Source organism: Euprymna scolopes, chromosome 16 (genome assembly GCF_053919585.1).
Source record: "Euprymna scolopes isolate OS-2025 chromosome 16, ASM5391958v1, whole genome shotgun sequence".
In the NCBI taxonomy this organism is placed as follows: Eukaryota; Metazoa; Mollusca; class Cephalopoda; order Sepiida; family Sepiolidae; genus Euprymna; species Euprymna scolopes.
Window position 1 is genome coordinate 59,095,566 of NC_136497.1, and position 24,438 is coordinate 59,120,003.

At 41.7% G+C, this 24,438-nt stretch overlaps 1 protein-coding gene across 33 annotated transcripts in view; it reads right to left on the bottom strand.

The window, feature by feature from the left end:
* Nucleotides 1-24,438, bottom strand: part of LOC145295993 (transmembrane and coiled-coil domains protein 1-like) — a 436,429-nt gene that overhangs the window by 231,236 nt on the left and 180,755 nt on the right. For 15 of the 33 annotated variants that reach the window (XM_080141995.1, XM_080141980.1, XM_080141991.1 and 12 more), the window contains exon 4: nucleotides 10,983-11,029. The exons of the other annotated variants lie outside the window; for them this stretch is intronic. In XM_080141995.1, coding sequence (XP_079998121.1) covers nucleotides 10,983-11,017 — 35 coding nt within the window. In that variant the 5' untranslated portion in view covers nucleotides 11,018-11,029. The remainder of the gene's footprint in view (nucleotides 1-10,982; nucleotides 11,030-24,438) is intronic. 33 annotated transcript variants of the gene reach the window in all.

A 24,438-nucleotide genomic window follows, 5' to 3' on the forward strand; every position in this document is an offset into this window, starting at 1 on the left:
CCCCAGGGATACAGAGAAAGACAGAGCGTACCCCAGGGATACAGAGAAAGACAGAGCTTACCCCAGGGATACAGAGAAAGAGAGAGCGCACCCCAGGGATACAGAGAAAGAGAGAGCTTACCCCAGGGATACAGAGAAAGAGAGAGCACACCCCAGGGATACAGAGATTGAGAGAGCACACCCAAGGGATATAGAAAGAGAAAGCACACCCAAGGTATAGAGCGAAAGAGAGACCGCGCTCCAGGGATATAGTGAAAGAGAGAGTGCGGCCCAGGGATGCAGAGATAGAGACAGCGCGACCCAGGGATACAGAGAAAGAGAGAGCGCGGCCCAGGGATGCAGAGAAAGAGAGAGCGCGCCCCAGGGATGCAGAGAAAGAGAGAGGGTACTCCAGGGATACAGAGAAAGAGAGAGGGTACTCCAGGGATACAGAGAAAGAGAGAGCGCACCCCAGGGATACAGAGAAAGACAGAGCACACCCCAGGGATACAAGGAAAGACAGAGTGCACCCCAGGGATACAGAGAAAGAGACAGTACACCCAAGGGAAAGAGAAAGAGAGCACACCCCAGGGATAGAGAGTAAGAGAGAAAGAAAGAGCACGCCCCACGGTTAGAGAGAAAGAGAGAGCACGCCTCAGGGATACAGAGAAAGAGAGACAGCCCACCAGGGATACAAAGAAAGAGAGACAATGCCCCAGGGATACAGAAAAAGAGAGACGGAACCCCAGGGATAGAGAGAAAGAGAGAGGGATCCCCAGGGATAGAGAGCAAGAGAGAGCATACCCTCAGGGATAGAGAGAAAGAGAAAGCATACCACAGGGATAGAGAGAAAGAAAGAGTGCACCCCAGGGTAACAGAGAAAGAGAGAGCGCCCCCCCCCGAGATACAGAGAAAGACAGAGCGCCCTCCCAGAGATACGGAGAAAGAGAGAGCCTCCACCCCCCAGAGATACAGAGAAAGAGAGAGCACGCCCCCCCAGAGATACAGAGAAAGAGAGAGCGCGCCCCAGGGATAAAAAAAAAGAGAGAGAGCGCCCCAGGGATAAAGAAAAAGAGAGAGAGCGCCCCAGGGATAAAGAAAAAGAGAGAGAGCGCCCCAGGGATAAAGAAAAAGAGAGAGAGCGCCCCAGGGATAATGAGAAAGAGAGAGTACGCTCCAGGGATACAGAGAAACAGAGAGCGCGCCCCACAAGGGATAAAGAGAAAGAGAGAGCACGAGCCATGGATAAAGATTAAGAGAGAGCGCGCCTCAGGGATACGGGGAAAGAGAGAGCGCGCCCCGGGGATACAGAGAAAGAGAGAGCGCCCCCCCCCAATGATACAGAGAAAGAGAGAGCGCCCCCCCCCAGAGATACAGAGAAAGAGAGAGCGCGCCCCAGAGATAAAGACAAAGAGAGAGTGCGCCCCAGTGACAAAGACAAAGAGAGAGCACGCCCAAGAAATAATGAGAAAGAGAGAGTGCGCTCCAGGGATACAGAGAAAGAGAGACCGCACCCCAGGGATACAGAGAAAGAGAGAGTGCAACCCAGGGATGCAGAGAAAGAGAGAGTGCGACCCAGGGATACAGAGAAAGAGAGAGCGCGCCCCAGGGATGCAGAGAAAGAGAGAGCGCGCCCCAGGGATGCAGAGAAAGAGAGAGGGTACTCCAGGGATACAGAGAAAGACAGAACGCACCCCAGGGATACAGAGAAAGACAGAGCGCACCCCAGGGATACAGAGAAAGACAGAGAGCACCCCAGGGATACAGAGAAAGAGGCAGTACACCCAAGGGAAAGAGAAAGAGAGAGCACACCCCATGGATAGAGAGTAAGAGAGAAAGAAAGAGCGCGCCCCACGGTTAGAGAGAAAGAGAGAGCACGCCTCAGGGATACAGAGAAAGAGAGAAAGCACACCAGGGATACAAAGAAAGAGAGACAATGCCCCAGGGATACAGAGAAAGAGAGACAGAACCCCAGGGATAGAGAGAAAGAGAGAGGGATCCCCAGGGATAGAGAGCAAGAGAGAGCATACCCTCAGGAATAGAGAGAAAGAGAAAGCATACCACAGGGATAGAGAGAAAGAGAGAGCGCCCCCCCAGAGATACAGAGAAAAAGAGAGCCCCCCCCAAAGATACAGAGAAAGAGAGAGCGCTGTCCCCCCCCCGAGATACGGAGAAAGAGAGAGCATCCCCCCCCCAAAGATACAGAGAAAGAGAGAGCGCCCTCCCAGAGATACAGAGAAAGACAGAGCGCTGCCCCCCAGAGATACAGAGAAAGAGAGAGCCTCCCCCCCCCAAAGATACAGAGAAAGAGAGAGCGCCCTCCCAGAGATACAGAGAAAGACAGAGCGCTGCCCCCCCCCCCGAGATACGGAGAAAGAGAGAGCCTCCCCCCCAAAAGAGATACAGAGAAGGAGAGAGCGCGCCCCACGGATAAAGAAAAGAGAGAGCGCCCCCCCACCCCCAAGGGATAAAGAGAAAGAGAGAGCATGAGCCATGGATAAAGATTAAGGGAGAGCGCGCCTCAGGGATACGAGGAAAGAGAGAGCGCACCCCGGGGATACAGAGAAAGAGAGAGCGCGCCCCAAGTATACAGAGAAAGAGAGAGCGCACCCAAGGGATACAGAGAAAGAGAGAGCTCGCCCAAAGGATACAGAGAAAGAGAGAGCGCGCTCAAGGGATACAGAGAAAGAGAGAGCGCGCCCAAGGGATACAGAGAAAGAGAGAGCGCGCCCAAGGGATACAGAGAAAGAGAGAGCGCGCCCAAGGGATACAGAGAAAGAGAGAGCGCGCCCAAGGGATACAGAGAAAGAGAGAGCGCGCCCAAGGGATACAGAGAAAGAGAGAGCGCGCTCAAGGGATACAGAGAAAGAGAGAGCGCGCCCAAAGGATACAGAGAAAGAGAGAGCGCACCCAAGGGATACAGAGAAAGAGAGAGCGCACCCCAGGGATACAGAGAAAGAGAGAGCGCACCTAGGGATACACAGAAAGAGAGAGTGAACACCAGTTATACAGAGAGAGAGAGAGAGAGAGAGAGAGAGCACCCCAGAGATAAAGAGAAAGAGAGAGCGCGCCCCAGGGATAAAGAAAAAAGAGAGAGCGCACCCCAGGGATAAAGAAAAAAGAGAGAGCGCACCCCAGGGATAAAGAGAAACGGAGTACGTCCCATAGATAAAGAGAAAAAGAGAGCGCGCCCCAGGGATACAGAGAAACAGAGAGCGCGACCCAGGGATACAAGGAAAGAGAGAGCGCGACCCAGGGATACAAGGTAAGAGAGAGCGCGCCCCAGGGATACAAGGAAAGAGAGAGCACGACCCAGAGATACAAGGAAAGAGAGAGCGCGACCCAGGGATACAAGGAAAGAGAGAGCGCGACCCAGGAATACAAGGAAAGAGAGAGCACGACCCAGGGATACAAGGAAAGAGAGAGCGCGACCCAGGGATACAAGGAAAGAAAGAGCGCGCCCCAGGGATACAAGGAAAGAGAGAGCGCGACCCAGGGATACAAGGAAAGAGAGAGCGCACCCCAGGGATACAAGGAAAGAAAGAGCGCGCCCCAGGAATACAAGGAAAGAGAGAGCGCGCCCCAGGAATACAAGGAAAGAGAGAGTGCGTCCCAGAGAAACAGAGAGCGCGCCCCAGGGATGCAAGGAAAGAGAGAGCGCGACCCAGGGATACAAGGAAAGAGAGAGCGCGCCCCAGGGATACAAGGAAAGAGAGAGCGCGACTCAGGGATACAAGGAAAGAGAGAGCGCGCCCCAGGGATACAAGGAAAGAGAGAGCGCGCCCCAGGGATACAAGGAAAGAGAGAGCGCGCCCCAGGGATACAAGGAAAGAGAGAGCGCGCCCCAGGGATACAAGGAAAGAGAGAGCGCGCCCCAGGGATACAAGGAAAGAGAGAGCGTACCCCAGGGATACAAGGAAAGAGAGAGCGCAACCCAGGGATACAAGGAAAGAGAGAGCGCGACCCAGGGATACAAGGAAAGAGAGAGCGCGACCCAGGGATACAAGGAAAGAGAGAGCGCGACCCAGGGATACAAGGAAAGAGAGAGCGCGCCCCAGGGATACAATGAAAGAGAGAACGCGCACCAGGGATACAAGGAAAGAGAGAGCGCGTCCCAGAGAAACAGAGAGCGCGCCCCAGGGATGCAAGGAATGAGAGAGTGCGACCCAGGGATACAGAGAAAGAGAGAGCGCGACCAAGGGATACAGTGAAATAGAGAGCGCGACCAAGGGATACAGAGAAAGAGACAGCACACCCAAGGGAAAGAGAAAGAGAGAGCGCGCCCCAAGGGATAAAGAGAAAGAGAGAGCGCGCCCCAGGGATAATGAGAAAGGGAGAGCGCGTCCCATAGATAAAGAGAAAAAGAGAGCACGCGCCAGGGATAAAGAGAAACAGAGAGCGCGCCCAATACACAGAGAAACAAGGAAAGAGAGAGCGCGCCCCAGGGATACATAGAAAGAGAGAGTGCGCCCCAGGGATACAGAGAAAGTGAGAGCGCGCCCCAGGGATACAGAGAAAGTGAGAGCGCGCCCCAGGGATACAGAGAAAAAGAGAGCGCATCCCAGGGATACAGAGAAAGAGAGAGCGCACCCCAGGGATACAGAGAAAGAGAGAGCGCACCCCAGGGATACGGAGAAAGAGAGAGCGCACCCCAGGGATACAGAGAAAGAGAGAGCGCACCCCAGGGATACGGAGAAAGAGAGAGCGCGCTCCAGAGATACGGAGAAAGAGAGAGCGCGCTCCAGAGATACGGAGAAAGAGAGAGCGCGCTCCAGAGATACGGAGAAAGAGAGAGCGCGCTCCAGAGATACGGAGAAAGAGAGAGCGCGCTCCAGAGATACGGAGAAAGAGAGAGCGCGCTCCAGAGATACGGAGAAAGAGAGAGCGCGCTCCAGAGATACGGAGAAAGAGAGAGCGCGCTCCAGAGATACGGAGAAAGAGAGAGCGCGCTCCAGAGATACGGAGAAAGAGAGAGCGCGCTCCAGAGATACGGAGAAAGAGAGAGCGCGCTCCAGGGATACAGAGAAAGAGAGAGCTTACCCCCGGGATACAGAGAAAGAGTGTCCCAGGGATAGAGAGAAAGAGAGAGCATGTCCCAGGATACAGAGAAAGAGAGAGTGCTCCACAGGGATACAGAGAAAGAGAGAGCGCACCCCAGGGATAAAGAGAAAGAGAGAGTGTGCCCCAGGGACAAAGAGAAAGAGAGAGCGCGCCCCAGGGATAATGAGAAAGAGCGCGCCTCAGGGATAATGAGAAAGGGAGAGCACGTCCCATAGATAAAGAGAAAAAGAGAGCACGCGCCAGGGATAAAGAGATACAGAGAGCGCGCCCCAGAGAAACAGAGAGCACGTCCCATAGATAAAGAGAAAAAGAGAGCACGCGCCAGGGATAAAGAGATACAGAGAGCGCGCCCCAGAGAAACAGAGAGCGCGCCCCAGGGATACAGAGAAAGAGAGAGCGCACCCCAGGGATACAGAGAAACAGAGAGCGCACCCCAGGGATACAGAGAAAGAGAGAGCACGCCCCAGGGATACAGAGAAAGAGAGAGCGCGCCCAAGGGATACAAAGAAAGAGAGAGTGAACACCAGTTATACAGAGAGAGAGAGAGAGAGCACCCCAGAGATACAGAGAAAGAGAGAGCGCGACCCAGGGATACAAGGAAAGAGAGAGCGCGCCCCAGCGATACAAGGAAAGAGAGAGCGCGCCCCAGCGATACAAGGAAAGAGAGAGCGCGCCCCAGCGATACAAGGAAAGAGAGAGCGCACCCCAGGGATACAAGGAAAGCGAGAGCGCGCCCCAGGGATACAAGGAAAGAGAGAGCGCACCCCAGGGATACAAGGAAAGAGAGAGCGCACCCCAGGGATACAAGGAATACAAGGAAAGAGAGAGCGCGCCCCAGGGATACAAGGAAAGAGAGAGCGCACCCCAGGGATACAAGGAAAGAGAGAGCGCACCCCAGGGATACAAGGAAAGAGAGCGCGCCTCAGGGATTCAAGGAAAGAGAGAGCGCGCCCCAGGTATACAAGGAAAGAGAGAGCGCGCCCAAGGGATACAGAGAAAGAGAGAGCGCGCCCAAGGGATACAGAGAAAGAGAGAGTGCGCCCAAGGGATACAGAGAAAGAGAGAGCGCACCCCAGGGATACAGAGAGAGGGAGAGAGAGAAAGAGAGAGAGAGGGCACCCCAGAGATACAGAGAAAGAGAGAGCGCGCCCAAGGGATACAGAGAAAGAGAGAGCGCGCCCAAGGGATACAGAGAAAGAGAGAGAGCGCTCCAGAGATACGGAGAAAGAGAGAGCGCGCTCCAGGGATACAGAGAAAGAGAGAGCTCACCCCCGGGATACAGAGAAAGAGTGTCCCAGGGATATAAAGAAAGAGAGAGCATGCCCCAGGATACAGAGAAAGAGAGAGCGCTGCACAGGGATACAGAGAAAGAGAGAGCGCGCCTCAAGGATAATGAGAAAGGGAGAGCGCGTCCCATAGATAAAGAGAAAAAGAGAGCACGCGCCAGGGATAAAGAGAAACAGAGAGCGCGCACCAGGGATACAGAGAAAGAGAGAGCGCGCACCAGGGATACAGAGAAAGAGAGAGCGCAGCCCAGGGATACAGAGAAAGAGAGAGCGCACCCCAGGGATACAGAGAAAGAGAGAGAGCGCCCAAGGGATACAGAGAAAGAGAGAGAGCGCCCAAGGGATACAGAGAAAGAGAGAGCGCACCCCAGGGATACAGAGAAAGAGAGAGCGCACCCCAGGGATACAGAGAAAGAGAGAGCGCACCCCAGGGATACAGAGAAACAGAGAGCGCACCCCAGGGATACAGAGAAAGAGAGAGCACGCCCCAGGGATACAGAGAAAGAGAGAGCGCGCCCAAGGGATACAGAGAAAGAGAAAGTGAACACCAGTTATACAGAGAGAGAGAGAGAGAGAGAGAGAGCACCCCAGAGATACAGAGAAAGAGAGAGCGCGCCCCAGGGATACAAGGAAAGAGAGAGCGCGCCCCAGGGATACAAGGAAAGAGAGAGCGCGCCCCAGGGATACAAGGAAAGAGAGAGCGCGCCCCAGGGATACAAGGAAAGAGAGAGCGCGCCCCAGGGATACAAGGAAAGAGAGAGCGCGCCCCAGGGATACAAGGAAAGAGAGAGCGCGCCCCAGGGATACAAGGAAAGAGAGAGCGCGCCCCAGGGATACAAGGAAAGAGAGAGCGCGCCCCAGGGATACAAGGAAAGAGAGAGCGCGCCCCAGGGATACAAGGAAAGAGAGAGCGCGCCCCAGGGATACAAGGAAAGAGAGAGCGCGGCCCAGGGATACAAGGAAAGAGAGAGCGCGCCCCAGGGATACAAGGAAAGAGAGAGCGCGCCCCAGGGATACAAGGAAAGAGAGAGCGCTCCCCAGGGATACAAGGAAAGAGAGAGCGCTCCCCAGGGATACAAGGAAAGAGAGAGCGCGCCCCAGGGATACAGAGAAAGAGAGAGCGCGCCCCAGGGATACAGAGAAAGAGAGAGCGCGCCCAAGGGATACAGAGAAAGAGAGAGCGCGCCCAAGGGATACAGAGAAAGAGAGAGCGCGCCCAAGGGATACAGAGAAAGAGAGAGCGCGCCCAAGGGATACAGAGAAAGAGAGAGCGCGCCCAAGGGATACAGAGAAAGAGAGAGCGCGCCCAAGGGATACAGAGAAAGAGAGAGCGCGCCCCAGGGATACAGAGAAAGAGAGAGCGCGCCCCAGGGATACAGAGAAAGAGAGAGCGCGCCCCAGGGATACAGAGAAAGAGAGAGCGCGCCCCAGGGATACAGAGAAAGAGAGAGCGCGCCCCAGGGATACAGAGAAAGAGAGAGCGCGCCCCAGGGATACAGAGAAAGAGAGAGCGCGCCCCAGGGATACAGAGAAAGAGAGAGCGCGCCCCAGGGATACAGAGAAAGAGAGAGCGCGCCCCAGGGATACAGAGAAAGAGAGAGCGCGCCCCAGGGATACAGAGAAAGGGAGAGCGCGCCCCAGGGATACAGAGATAGAGAGAGCGCGCCCCAGGGATACAGAGATAGAGAGAGCGCGCCCCAGGGATACAGAGATAGAGAGAGCGCCCCAGGGATACAGAGATAGAGAGAGCACGCCCCAGGGATACAGAGGAAGAGAGAGCGCACCCCAGGGAGAGAGAGAAAGAGAGAGTGCACCCCAGGGAGAGAGAGAGAGAGAGAGCACGCCCTAGAGAGAGAGAGAGCGAGAGAGCGCACCCCAGAGAGAGAGAGAGAGAGAGAGCGAGAGAGCGCACCCCAGAGAGAGGGAGAAAGAGAGAGCGCACCCCAGAGAGAGGGAGAAAGAGAGAGCGCACCCCAGAGAGAGGGAGAAAGAGAGAGCGCACCCCAGAGAGAGGGAGAAAGAGAGAGCGCACCCCAGAGAGAGGGAGAAAGAGAGAGCGCACCCCAGAGAGAGGGAGAAAGAGAGAGCGCACCCCAGAGAGAGGGAGAAAGAGAGAGCGCACCCCAGAGAGAGGGAGAAAGAGAGAGCGCACCCCAGAGAGAGGGAGAAAGAGAGAGCGCACCCCAGAGAGAGGGAGAAAGAGAGAGCGCACCCCAGAGAGAGGGAGAAAGAGAGAGCGCACCCCAGAGAGAGGGAGAAAGAGAGAGCGCACCCCAGAGAGAGGGAGAAAGAGAGAGCGCACCCCAGAGAGAGGGAGAAAGAGAGAGCGCACCCCAGAGAGAGGGAGAAAGAGAGAGCGCACCCCAGAGAGAGGGAGAAAGAGAGAGCGCACCCCAGAGAGAGGGAGAAAGAGAGAGCGCACCCCAGAGAGAGGGAGAAAGAGAGAGCGCACCCCAGAGAGAGGGAGAAAGAGAGAGCGCACCCCAGAGAGAGGGAGAAAGAGAGCGCGCACCCCAGAGAGAGGGAGAAAGAGAGCGCGCACCCCAGAGAGAGGGAGAAAGAGAGCGCGCACCCCAGAGAGAGGGAGAAAGAGAGAGCGCACCCCAGAGAGAGGGAGAAAGAGAGAGCGCACCCCAGAGAGAGGGAGAAAGAGAGAGCGCACCCCAGAGAGAGGGAGAAAGAGAGAGCGCACCCCAGAGAGAGGGAGAAAGAGAGAGCGCACCCCAGAGAGAGGGAGAAAGAGAGAGCGCACCCCAGAGAGAGGGAGAAAGAGAGAGCGCACCCCAGAGAGAGGGAGAAAGAGAGAGCGAACCCCAGAGAGAGGGAGAAAGAGAGAGCGAACCCCAGAGAGAGGGAGAAAGAGAGAGCGCACCCCAGAGAGAGGGAGAAAGAGAGAGCGCACCCCAGAGAGAGGGAGAAAGAGAGAGCGCACCCCAGAGAGAGGGAGAAAGAGAGAGCGCACCCCAGAGAGAGGGAGAAAGAGAGAGCGCACCCCAGAGAGAGGGAGAAAGAGAGAGCGCACCCCAGAGAGAGGGAGAAAGAGAGAGCGCACCCCAGAGAGAGGGAGAAAGAGAGAGCGCACCCCAGAGAGAGGGAGAAAGAGAGAGCGCACCCCAGAGAGAGGGAGAAAGAGAGAGCGCACCCCAGAGAGTTAGAGAAAAAGAGAGCGCACCCCAGAGAGAGAGAGAGAAAGAGAGAGCGCACCCCAGAGAGAGAGAAGAGAGAAATGAGAGCATACATGTGAGAGAAGAAAGCACGCCCACCATGGGGTGAGAGCGCAAGGGAAGAGAAGACAAATGGAAAAAGATTAAGACTAAAGGAGAGGGATTAAGAGAAGAGAAAATGGAGAGAAAAGACAGAAAACGTTTAATTATATGTAAAATAACAAAAAATATCCTGCTTTTCTGTTACCTGCGAAAAAAATACACTATTTTTATTTTATTTTTGTCCTTTAAATAAGTGAATAATGCATTTCTAGGGTATGAGATCCTCCTCCATCTCATTGTTAGCAGTGTCATCATTAAAATAACAAAAGATTTGTAGGTGGAAAGTGACTGGTTAAAGTTTAGTTAGGTAATGCAACTTTGGATAGAAAACCTGGGATATATATATATATATATATATATATATATATATATATATATATATATATATATAATGTTAGAAATGTAGTTTCTAATATCCCATCGAATAGAATATATTTAACTAATATCAGGATCGGTACATAATTGTTAACATTATAATTACTAACAACTTCATTAAAAACGTTTTTTTTTGTTTTTTTTTTGTTTTTTTGTTTTTTCAACATATACTTTCATATTGGATTCAACTTTTAATGGCAATATATCTAAATGTAACAGCTACAATAAAGATTACTCGAATTAATCAAACTATCAACATTTTTAAATTTCAAAATATTAAAAAAAATTATTACTCCATGTAAAATGACCAAAGAAGGACATTAATATAAAATGTCCTGATCTTTGTTATAAAAGAAAGGATGCTGCCAACGAAAGGCAGGGATAATATGAACGTTTCTAAATATGATTGCAATTCTGTCATTAATTTTTTTTTATATATACAATTTTTAAAAATCGTAAATTCCAATAAATATATCACCTGTCAAAATCAAAACATCATCCATCGTCATCAATAATTAAAATTTTGTAATCGTTTCAAAATTATGTTTTGAAAAATTCTATAGTAAAAGTTTTAGAAAGATTAAAAAAAAAAAAAGCGAGAAATTTGTTAAATGCTAGCTGGATGATTTGAAGCATTTTAAAATGAAAATCGAAGAGATTAAGCTGAATCATTAACTGGAGAAGGATTAAAATATATGCAAGACAAGTAGGAGTTTCGAAAAGAAAAAAATGGATCCCAAATTAATGCTTTAATAAATTTGAATTTCTTAAACCTAAATTAGGAAAAAAAAAAAATACATCCATTTGAACCCACATTAACAGCTTGTGCAAAGCAAACTAATATTTTGAAAAATGGAGAAAAAATGTGTCACAATGGAAAATTTGAATGAATATGTTAAAATGAAAAAAAAAAAATGGTGTTGGGGGGAGAAACCCATGCAAAGCAAAACACACAAGCATATTGATGCAAAAATCCGGTTATTACCAATGAAGCAACTGTTCAATAAGTACCCACCTGATTGCGATAGGGAGACTAGTTCGTCTGATCATCCCCAATGGCAGCTACATTATAAGCACAAGAAAAAAGGGTCAATCATTAACTAGTTAGAGCATGCAAGGCCAGCCAATTGCCACACAACATAGTGGTGACATCAGCCAATAACTAATGTGCATAATTCAAACAAGAATTAGCTAATCAAAGAAAAGCTCTAAAAGAAAAAAAAATTAAAATTGATCAGCAAAATGGGAGATTTGGCTAATCACAGCCGCAACACAAGTTTTATTTTTGGCAACCCTTAGAAGAGCATAGGGACAATACATGCAGTTTAACCTAAATATTAAATAGAAAGAAAAAAAAGGAGAGAAAATATTTATTTATATGAAATAAAAACACAGGTGTCAGCCAAGCAAGATTTGCCAGTGAGTTATTGTTTATTTTTTAACCAACAGAAATATTAAACAAAGTTTCATGGGGTTGAAAATCATTTATATTAAAAAAAAAAACAAAAAAAAACCGTTTCTCTCTCTTGTGTGTGTAAAAAAATTTTTTTTTCATCTATCACACCTACATTTCCATAAAAACGGCTCATTGTCACTAACAAAGCATAGTCTTTTGAAATACTGTATATATCATAAAGCGCAAAGACCCAAATACTTGTACAGCCATTTGTATGCCTAATTTTCATAACCATTTTTAAAAAGGTTTATGATTTGTAGTATTATTAAGTTGCAATTTTATTATATTATTTTTCTCGACACACACACATATATATGCAATTGTTTTGTTGATATTAACATTAATTAAAGGGATTTAATTTAAAGTTAAAAAAGACAAAGAAATTACCAAAACTTTACTTAAACTATCATATTCATTAATTTTCAAGGTAGGTCATTTAAATACAAATTATTAGTTTTAAAAATGACAATGGATTTATATAAAAAGTATGGAATATAAGTTATACATAATAAAAGTATACTTAGAGCTGAATCAATAGTTGTCAGATGTCATGCAGTTTTTTCCTCTCTCTCTCTCTGTCTGTGTCTATGTGTGTGTGTGTGTGTGTGTGTGTGTGTGTGTGTGTGTGTGTTTCAAGTTTTTAGCTTAAGATTCTTTTTTAGTAAAAAAATCTTATTTACAAAAAAAAAAAAAAAAAAAAAAAAAAAAAAATGAAGATATTGCATTTTATTGTAAGTCTAATGCTTTCTCATTTATCAAAATTAATGCATTCCAGACCAACAGAAACCACATAAAGTCAGCTTCCACTAACTATGGGGCTTGTTAGTCAAGTGGTTAAGGCAACACACGAAACAAGTGGTCCCCCTTTCTGTGACACAAGCTTGAATCATCTAATTTTTCTTTGTGGTTTTCTTCATTTGTTCCCAGCTCCATGGATCAAATTAACCATTTACTGTAAGGTATCACCCATGCAAACAGTACCAACGAAAAGAAGCAGTGAAATACATAATACTAGACTTTTGCCTGTCAAAAACAGGCAAAAGTTATAGCCTGTTGGCATAGAATGTTTTATGCCAAGTTGATGATTGAATATGGTTAAATTAGTGCTCATTTTTACATTAAATACTAATTCCTGTTATCCACTAACTGTGCATCAAATCGATACCATTCTAGTTAATTTGCTGCACCTTCATAAAGGTTTATACAAAATTTCAGCCAGATTGGTGTAGTAGAAAAAGTGAAATAGACAATCATACAAAGAAATATAAAATAGTAACACATTTTAACATATTTGTAACTATTGTACAATGTCTACACACTTATCAATCTCACCGTACACATTTAATTACTTAAGAAATTCTTAATTTCATCAGAATTATATACCATAAAGTGAACAAAACAGGGGAGGGTATAGCGGTAGCCCTAAATATAACTAAGGCTTTTGACAGGATATGGAACGATGGTCGTCTCAGGAAAATCAGATCATATGGTATCACTGGACGAATACTTAACATAATTAAATCCTTAAGTAAGAGAAGAATCCAGGTTGTCCTAAACGGTTGTACATCTAAATAAGAATATTAATGTGAGAGTACCTCAGGGGTTTATCTTTGGACCTTTATTATTCCTAATATTCATAAATGACCTCCCTGATAAAATTGTCTCCAAGATGTGTATATTTGTTGATGATACCACACTCTATAGCAAGCACGACAGGAAAACAAATGAACACATATCTAATGAAATGGCAGAAATACTAGAGAAAGATCTCCAATCTGTAGTGGAATGAAGGGACATAAATAGATGGTCACATTCAATGCTGCCAAGACAAAGCTTGTTTCCTTCAATAATTACAAGAAACCTTCTCTACCACCAATAGCAATGGCTAATGATATATTACCTGAACGTACTTCTTTTAAACTTCTCGGCCTAATGTTCACAGGGAATATGAGTTGGGTCAGATAAATTGAGAGCACTGCCAAGGCTGCTGTGAGGAAGGTAGGCTCTCTTCACTGTGCTAGAAAGCTACTTACACCTGAAAGTATCCTGTATCTCTATAAGGTCACCATTCGCCCATGTATGTAGCAGATGCACTAGCCCAAATGTGATAACAGTACTCTGTTATCACATTTGGGCTAGTGCATCTGCTACTAGTCTCTCACTCCTGGACAGAGTTCCAAAGAGAGTCACCAACCTGATAGGTCCTTAACTGTCATTTAAGCTTCTACCTCTGTCCCATCGACAAAATGTTGCATCCCTCTGCCTGTTCTACAAGTATTTTAAATGGTGAATGCTCCAACGAATTACAAGCACTTATACCTCCTCGACATAAATACCCCTAACATACCCGAGAAGCAGCAAGATCCCACCCCTACACAGTATAAATCAATAGATAATAAATTTATAACTTGAAATATTGCAGCATTATGAATATTTTTAAAAATTCAATTTAACATTATATACAAATTCTTAATGCTGCAATATTTTAAGTTAGAAATTTATTTGATTTTTTACTAGAATATCTTGTCTTTTCTTTTTCCAGTTTTAAGAAATAGTTCTTTTACTTTTTTAAAGTTTAATCTTAACCATATTACTTTTCATGATCGCATTTTTCTATGTAATCCATGATTTTTTCAGGCTTTGCTTTGAAATAATATTTTCTTTTTGTGTTCAATATCATACATATTGTCAACAATCCATTAAAAAGATTACCAACTTCTTAAATTGACTAAATAAAAAAAAATCAAATAAAAGACGTAATTAAGTAAATAAACAGAAAAAAGGGACAAAAAAAAAGAGAAAAACAGAATTAACAGGAGACGCCGTAAGCAAAATAGTATCAACCCTAGCACGGCAAAGAGCATCACTTTTGTTAACTCTCTATATAACTCAAATAAGATGGCATGTGAGCACATTCCCGCTATGATTTATGAAGGTGTCGACGACAAAAAAGTTGCTATGGTAACCAACAACCAATCAGAAGAAACCGTCTCTCACATCCCTTACTAATTCTGAAGATTTTTGAACACCAGTAATTTTATTATAACTTTTGTTTTAATGAACGAAAATTAAAGATTTTTATTTCCAAATATAGCTGAGAAGGTGACCTTATAAACTGTAAAAATTGTTTGAAATTCGGTCGCAAAATGAGTGAGCGGTCAAGCTTTAAAGCAGTTCTAAATGACTAAAACTAACACTTAACCATATATTCAAACACTACTGTGTTTGAATGATATTTTTAGTCTCCCCTCTCTCCCACATAGTTCTGAAGGACATTGTTGAAGATGTTGATTGCATAATTGAAAATAGTGGGCATATAGGCATATCTTTGATGAACTGAAGATCTCCTCTCAAAAGGCTACAACTCTTCACCATGTGACAGAACTAGAAAGTGAGTTGATTGGTGAACAGCTCGCTCTGAGAGCTTTTGCTTTTTTTTTTGTTTGTTTTTTGCAAATTCACCCCAAACAAGGAACTGGCATTTTGATGTAGAGAGTTACTATCTGAAATATAACTTGCAGGAATACTATGTAGGGAGTTGAGCAGCAAGATCTGTTTACATTACACTTGAACTTCTGCATGTCAGTACATTCAAGGAAGCAAGAACCCAAAAGAGAATTCCAAAATCTAGCAGTTCTGGCGAAGAAACTGGAGAGTAGGAGGCTTTCTGGCATTTGGGGATCTCAATTGTGTAGGGGTGGAACTTTATTGCTTATCAGGAGTATTTACGTCGAGGGGATACAAGGGCTTTTAGTTCATTGGAGCATCTACCATTAAAATACTTGTAAAACAAGCAGAAGGATGCAACATTTTGTCGATGGGGCAGAGGCTGAAGCCTAGCTGACAGTTCAGGACTTATTAGGTTAGCGACTCTTTTGAACCTTGTCCTCGCAGCAGCCATGGCAATGCCCTCAATGTATCTGTTCCAACTCATGTTCCCTGTGAACGTTAAGCTGAGGAGTTTGAACAAAGTACTTTCAAGTAATGTATTTTTAGCCATAGCAATTGTGGACTCTTGAGTTGTTAGCCATTTTGTGCAACCTTATCTAGAACTGCCACACACTGGATGCTGTGGCTTGAGATGTGGTATATGCTAGGGAGGAAACTGGTTTAATTAGATTTGATTGAAAGCTGCCACAAGTAAGGATTTATGTTTTTATTAATATTTTTTTTTATATTTTATTTAGTTATTTAGTAGTTTTAGTCATTTTATTTATTTTAAATTTTAATTTGAATTATTTATTTATTTTTTTTTTTTTTTCAACATTTTATTATATTTTTGCCTATGTAAACTTTTACACCATGCCAGAGAAACTAAATAAATCTTATAACAAAATAGTATACAGCGGAAATATAATATTATGAAATCAATATAATTAATAATAAATAATCCTATTACTATTTTAAAAACAATATTGTATCTTTTCTCTTTTAATAAAATGTTTCTAATCGAAAGTATAAAATATTTTTTTTAAAAGTATTTCACTAGATTAGCAGTTCATGTTTCATGTCGAGCAAAATGGTTTCAACAAAATGAAAAAAAAAAAAAAAAAATTCAAATAATTTAATAAGTGTAAGCCTGTTTGATTAATACCTACTGCAACAAAAACAAAATCCAATAATTGCAAAAAGGACAGTTAAAAATGTTTTATTAGATACTGGAAGTATAATACATAGCTTAAAGGAGGATTAATAAATGCTTATTATCCGTCAGATATCACGACTGACCGATACAAAAGGCAGAGCGCCGGTAAAATTTGGGAGGGGGTGCATTATTAAATATGTATCTTCAAATATATTAAACTAAATAGTCAACTATCTACAAATAAGTAGATACAAGATTCATCGAATGAATACTATCAGGAACTATGGAATCAGTGATGCAAAATTCAAATCCATACAAATGAATTGTGTTTATGTACTAATTAGTGTATACCTCCCATCAAAAATAACAAAAAGTATGATTCGGAAGTGTTCACACTTGATACTTAATCTAGATATATTATTAAAATATCTTGATTAAAAAAACACTAGAATTACGTTGTTAATTTAATGTTTCATATATATTATCATTTCTAATGACTTTAAACAAAAAAAAACAAAAAACACCCACTATTGACTGAGGATATTTTTCCGAAATCATTTCAGGTAGAAGAGAAAATCTGAAGTGGTTTTGTTTTCTCGCTTTCTCTTACATTTGAAATGATTTCATCTGGGAGCTAGAAAAAGGCACATATTTCACTCCCTAACTTTTGTATGACAAGATGTAAATACATACATTTATTAATGTGCAAACTAAAAGATACTGGTCTCAGAATCAGTAAAATAAATTCTCCTCGACAGAATAGTTTTGTACCACTTTTATATTCCTTTATGAAGACATGATACTAAACTATATATCTGTAAAATCAAATTGACACTTACCGGCAAGAGAATGGCTATTCCAGCCTTCTAATAGACTAGTTCTTTGAGTTATTATTTCTGTTTATTTAGTTAAGCTCAAGTGGTCAGAAAACTGAGTACTGACTTCAATTCAATGTCTAAAATCCTTTAACCGAATCATTCTATTAATTTGATTTCAGAAAATACTTAAGCTTAAGGGGTGTTAAGTAAGAAATTGAAATGTTTAATTTGTGTCTAATGACTTTCGATGAAATTTAATGCAAATCTGAAATATTTAGATTTTCAAACAAGATGTGCCAATGTTATACTCTCTAAAAGCCCTTTAAAATACTCTAAAGAAATTGCAATTTGGACAAGATTTATTAAGTGATGTCAAATATCTATTACTAAAATTTCACAAAATCTCAAAACTAGAACTCCATTTTCCAATGTGGGCCTGTACTACCAGGTCTCCTTCTCCAACATTAGGGACTTACATTCCAAGGGTTGAAATCCAATTTCAGGTCAAACTTGACTTGTTGTTTCTGTGCAAAATGGATATTGAACCAACGGTTTCCCTAGATAAGTTCATGATTAAAGGGTACTCAAACTTGACATCAAAATCTGACTCCTAAGATCATCATGAGCATAGAATATGTGCCTACATTAGAGATGGCTTCCCATGTTGTAGGGATCTCTTCAGAGAAGATCCTAAATCGCCTGCATATGTGCTTCTGAATAACACTTGCTCACAGAACTGCATTCTTATTCCCCCTCTATTGCCTCAATATCTGCAGAGTTACTATCATTGAAAGTATCTTGAAAAAATTGATCACATTCTATCTGCTCATTCTTTGGCTAACATTCACGTCTATGGAGACTTCAATATTCACAATGCTGAATGCCTAGTTCACTCAAACAAAAGATGGATGATGAGGAGAGGTACTGTCATGATTTCTCTATTGCGTATAATAGAACACAAATTGTTCACGAACCCACCCATACGTCCGACAATGACAGACAGTATGCAAGTCTTCTAGACTTTTTTCTTAGAACTTTCCCAGAACTGTACTCATGTTCCCTTCTGTCCCCATTGGGATCTTCAGATCACTCGGTTGTCTCAGTTAGGATAAAAACAAAATGTAATAAGTCCTCAGATGTACCCATGCAGTGTACTGTATATCAATACTCTATGGCTGATTGAGATAACCTTCAAACATTTATATCAGATACACCTCTGCATTCCATGTTTAAAAAGAACAGAGCTTCTATAGTATCAGACCTGATGACATGGTTAATTGTCAGTATAGACAGCTTCCAGAATGTGCTGCTGCCATGTGCACAGAAACCACTATTTCAATTGCTATTAATGAAATAGATGTTATGAAACTAAAACTACTTTTCAGACTGCCAGTAACCACTGTAAAAGAGTAATAAAGAATGCAAAAGATTTGTATGCTCAGTATATAAAGTTAAAAGTAGCTGAGCAGCAGCTTGGTTCAAACCAGTTTTGGTGAATAACAAACAGTCTTGAACAGAAGCGGATCCTCTATATCAATCATCACCAATAGACCTGATGTAATCTCATCAGCATCTGACAAAGCAAAACTCTTTGCCAAAAACTTTGCAGCAAATTCTACCCTTTGCAACCAGGGCCACCTACTCTCTGTATTTCCTCATGTGACTGAAAACATGCTATGTGAGATACAAATATCTGTAGGTGATGTTGCCAGTTTTATCAAAAACCATGATTCCAGTAAGAAATGCCATCAGGGCCAGTTGCTTATCTATGTGCTCAAAAAGCTTAAATCGAAACTAGCTTCCATATTTATAAAGCTGTTTAAACGTTGCAATAAGGAGAAATGCTTCCCAACACCCTGGAAAACTACATCAGTTGCCTCATATTTAAACATTCCAGAGGTCGGTTATGTGCTTCTCAGAACAGACTAATCAGTTCCTCGTGTGTCATGAGTAAATTGCTGAAATCTGTAATAAATAGAAATGGTCAACCATCTCAACAAAAATAGCCTACTCAATGACATGTGATATGGTTTCCGTTCTGCTAGATCTACAGCTGATGTGTTAACTGTAATATCACATAGGATTAGTGAATCATTCAATGAAGGCTTCATTTCTAGAGAAATACCTCTTGACATAAAGGCTTTCGATGGGGTATGGCATAATGGTCTACTTCACAAGACTGCCAGCTATAGAATAACTGGAAATGTCTTCTTTATTACTAAATCCTTTCTCTCCGATAGGCTTATAAAAGTAGCCATCAATGGGCAAAAATCAGAAGCTCATAGTATCAATGCTGGCATCTCTCAGGGTTTCATCCTAGGCCTAACTCCCTCCCTTCTTTTTTCGTAGATATTTATGCTGATGACACTATAATCTGTAGCAACACTATAAAAGGCCAGCAATGATTAAGATCTTTCTGATTTTCTATCTTAACTTGAGCATGTGGTGCAATGAGGAAAAAGGTGGCTGGTTAATTTTAATGCATCTAAAACCAAGCTTTTCTCTTTTAATCAGAATCACTGATCACCATTAGACCCTAATTGAAATGAACGGCTCTCGTCTTGGAGAAGCGCCATGTCTTGACAAGTTTCTAGGACTGACCTTCATATCTGACCTGAAAGAGAACACATACATCAAATCTGTTGCCAAGATCACTGGAAAAATGGTTGGATCATTCTACCACTCCAGTAAGTATTTCACTGCCGATGCAATCTTCTATCTGTATAAGAGCCAAGTACATCCTAAAATGGAGTACTGTTGCCACATTTGGGCAGGAGCTGCTTAATGGACCCTACCCTGCTTCAATATAGTTGAAAACCAGCTTCAAAACCTAGTAGGTGATGCACTTTTTGCTTTCCTGCAGCCTCTTTCTCACAGAAGAGACATCACGAGCCTGTCTCTGTTTTATCATTATTTTCATGGCAGTTGCTCATCTGAGCTCCAATCGATGACCCCCCCCCACCTTTGCCAAACTTTCATGAAAACACTTGACTAGCTGCGACCAATATTAAGTTTCCCCCCACTCATTATCTGTGCCTAAATTTAAATGCAGATTCCACGAAATAGCTTCTTTCCTAGAACTATCTGTGTGTGAAACAGTTCCATTGGCCTACTTCCCGACCTACAGTATGGTAACCTTCAAGTCTAATGTAAATAAGTTCTTGTTGAACCATCCCATTAGATGATCAATTTGTACCCAACTTACACCATCAACGATTACTACATTATCACATTACATTCATTAACCTTTATCCCCAAGTGGCCTTCAGGCCTTGATAAGTGGTGAATCCCTTGTAAAAAAAAAATTTAAAAAAACGTATCATGAAAGGTTTACAACCTCTTTCTGCCCTGTTTGCATAAAAGTAAATTAAACTCATTATAGCCTACATTTGGACTCCTTATGCCTTATCCGAACTGTTTTCTAAAATTCATAATGATTAGTTAATTAATTTAGGAGAGAATTTAAACATATACACATATCTAACTTTATAGAAATAGAAATTTATCCATATTAATAAATACACATTATCTTTATTACAGAGTTGAAAATAATGTTGGGGAAATAATAACCCCCTTCAGCTATTAGTAAAATAGAAACTAGTGTTCTATTAATTGTATACAATTTATTTCTAATAAGTTGAGTGCTTTAATGTTACATAATCCCATGTAAATTTGCCATTTAAGAAATAACCCATGAAAGCATTCAAAACAAAAAGACATGTGCCATCATTGTCGGATAGGAAACAAATGTTTTATTCCAAGTAAAAACCAAGAAGTTTTAAGGAATAGAAGAAACTAATTGATTTGGAAGAAACATAATAAAACACTGAACGAATATAGAATGGAAGCAATGGGCATAGTGTAAAAGAGTCTACCGAATAAAAGATGTTAAGGTAACTAGTATGGACGAAAATGGCACGCTTGCAACTGTTACCAATTCGAACAGCTCAAGCACAAATGCATAAAGAAGTGTAGCGTAAAGATTTAAAAAAAAAAAAAAAAAAAAACAGCAAAGCGTTCCAGTTTTAATCAATCGTGGTTTGGATGGCTTCCAGAAACAATAGCTAGAAAAAACCCCTCTCCAGATTGAGGAGTGGGTGGAGAAAGAGAATAGCAAACTGAAGGATTTTTCTAGTTTACTTTTGTGAAAAATGCAAAGAAATAATCTATTGTTGCCGACCATCGAACACCCTGCTGGAAGCTGAAGTATTCAACAAATTTAGGTTATTGATCAACAGAAAAGTGCACAAATATAATGCGAAAAGCAGTAAATAAATGCATTTCAGATTTATCTGAAGTTTGTTAGGTTACCAAGTACATTTAAACTCATTTTATTTACCTTTTGATTCTGTAGTTAATGTAACGATTCTTTTTTTATGAGAGCTTTTGTTTTTTAGATGTGATTAAATATTATTTCTATAATGAAGTCACATCTGTGTATGCACCTATAGAGAATAGCGGGAGATTGCCAAGTTTGAAATCAAAACCTAAGCGGCATGGGCAGCATTCATTTGAGACTGTTTGGATCAAAGAACAACTTCTCCCTTCATAGGTGATAGCCGACACAAGTAGAAGATACATGTATACCAGAATATGGAGGAGAGAGGAGAGACAATGAAAACCACAGCATTTTTCCATTCACCATAAATCTAAATCCATTGCTGCGTATTTATGCACTATATCTCTAATAGTGAGCACTCTCATTGCTTTTCATTGTTATCTATTTCTACTTATATATAAAAGGCACTGTGTTTGTGTGTGCTATGAACTCCGAAATGGCTGTGGCAATTTATTTCACACAAATGTACTTGATCTAATTAAAGAAGGAACACTTCGATTTTGACCAAAGTTAACATCCTTATACAACCGAATATCACAAGTACATTTGAGAAGTTTTATTACCACACAAGCAGAGGACCCAGCATATAAAATAAACAGTATGTTCTTCGATAAGACAGGGGTGCATTCAAAATGAATGTTCCTATTTAGAGCACAATTGATCCGTGATTCTTGACTTTTGCATTTTAAACTTTAATTCAAGCCATTATAGAAAAATAATTTTATAAAATCAACAATACATACGCTCAACATAGACTACAGTATATTGTGAACTTAGTCAATGTGGGGAGGCACGTGAAGCATCCTTCCAGTGCACTGCAGTGGATCCCTGACTAGAGTAGGCAATCAATTAAGTTGATTGAAAAATAGTCAATTTCGTTGATTTCAATGACAATAAATGTACTGGAAGTGAGGAACATTCATTGATCCTCATTCAATTTTGACAATGTTGGGTTTCCCTACTAGTTGACTATAAAACAAATTATTTACAAACGACAGACATTAAAAAACAAAAACATTTTGTAGTATCCAATTGTTTCCCTTAAAGTAGAGCATCAAGACTAGATTTGATTTCTGCTGTCATAGTAATGGAGGTGGGGAGGTCTCGGATAAAATAAGCTTTCATCCTTGAAAGAGAATCTATAAATACTGAATTTTACCTTAAATTATTGGTTCAATGCGAAAACTGAAAATGCTCAAATGATTTAAGAAGCCTAAGGGCAGTCGATAAAATTATCAAAGAGTTTAAAAACAAGAAATGAAGATGCCAATATAAGGGGAGATAAAGCAGACAAGAAAGCATTAAAATCAATAAAAGATCAATAAACTTCCAATAGAACAATCAGTGTTATATTCGTCAATGAAAGATTTAACTAATTATAGAAACTTTGGAAAAAATGTTCTAGAAAATTGAGAAAACATTAAAAATATCTCGTAAACGGAATTGTTGTTCAGTCTAACTCGAAGTTAATCATCTGCCAATTTGAAGATGGAAATCAAAATAATGATGAAATAACTTTAACAAAATTGCTAGTAATCCAGATTTAATCAATATCATGTTTAGACAAATTGACTTTAAATTCTTTTAAATTCCAACATTTTTTATTCTTTTGTTGTTCATACGTAGATGAAGTTATGTTTCCATTAACTTTGAGATATAGATTAACGTCAATACTTTCTGACATATTGTTGAAATTTATACGATCTCATCATGAAAGATTCTATCTTTAGCACATATGGATTATATTTTGCACCGTATACAAAATTAATTTTACATTCACGAATCATTTTAATTAAACAAAAAATGAGACATAAGTCAATCATGAGATTACATACCTCTTACTGACAAGGTAAGGATGAGTCAGTCTTATTTGGGCCTTACTTCGCCATATCATATAAAGTATTTCTGGAGTTATGCCATGGAAATGCTAATAACTCAAAGATTATCTATCTAATCAGACTAAAATTGTGTATTGGTAGTTACAGTTAAGAGCATAAGATCCATGCATGGAATTTGGAGAAATTAGAAACTCTCACTGCATTAAAATTTTGACCATGCTTGAACTTTTCAAGGTCATGGTTTAAGGTCAAATAACATGTGGAACTTCATTGGTTATCATATGGGCTAAGTAATAAATCTATATAATGACTCAATGCCAAAACTGTGACTTTCTCCATTTTCTGTTACCTTGATCTTTGACACATATCCTCAAATTAAATCAGTTCTTAATTAGACCATGACAGGTATCCTGACCAAGTTCGGTAACAATTGGTCAAGTGAAGTGGACATAAGACTGTGCACAAAAAAAATTTGATAGAAAACATAACTTCTTTGACATAGGTTAAAAAAAAAAAAAAATAGGCGTAAATCTCAGAAAATCGGATGATATTCCAAGAGCAACATTCTCGTGGAAATGATTTTCAAGTGAAACAAGTTTTAATTTATATTCCAAAAATGTTATACGGACTTCAAACTAAATTTAGTTTTATAATTGTGCTATTATTATAAAGTTGGGAGGAGGTGATGGTGAAATGGATAACAATGACAGGTGTGCCAGGTTCAATTCTAGTCAGTTCCATAGCACTACTTTTACTTATTAATATTGATAACTTTTATTCAGTGCTTCCCAAAAGTACCTAATTTTAGAAAAAACAAAATGGGTAAACCAATGCCAGTAACAGAATAAAGCCGGCCCAAAAAGTCATATAATGTAAAATTTGTATGAATTTAATTTACTATTATAAATTTTTTTTTGTTTTTTTTCTAACTACCAAATTCTAACTCGACAGAGTGAATTTGTTGAATGTAAAAACAAAAGTTTAAATGATCTCATTAGAAAACATGAAATCTGTTTGCAATGTTGTTTAAGATTTTAGAATAAACTTTGTCTATCATTTAAATATTAACAACTGACAATTGAGCTAGAAAATCATTTTGATTCATCATACTCGGTTTAATATCTTTCACATGTTGGTACGTGTTGAACAGCTTTTAGGAATTAACTTTTAAACTAACTTATCTCTGGCCATGACTTTATCCCTCTTTCTCTCAAGTCTATTCTTATCACTTTCTCCCATGTTTTTCTTGGTCTACTCCGGCCAACTAACCCTGTACTCAATTGTTCTACATTTTCTAACCCAAGAACTCTCAACCATTTTTTTTTCAACGTGACCACATCAACAAAATTTCCCATTCTGCACACATCTTCCTCTACTATCCAGATTTGATATTTCTCTGAGGTCATCAGGTCCAAGATCTCTTTAAGACCTGCAT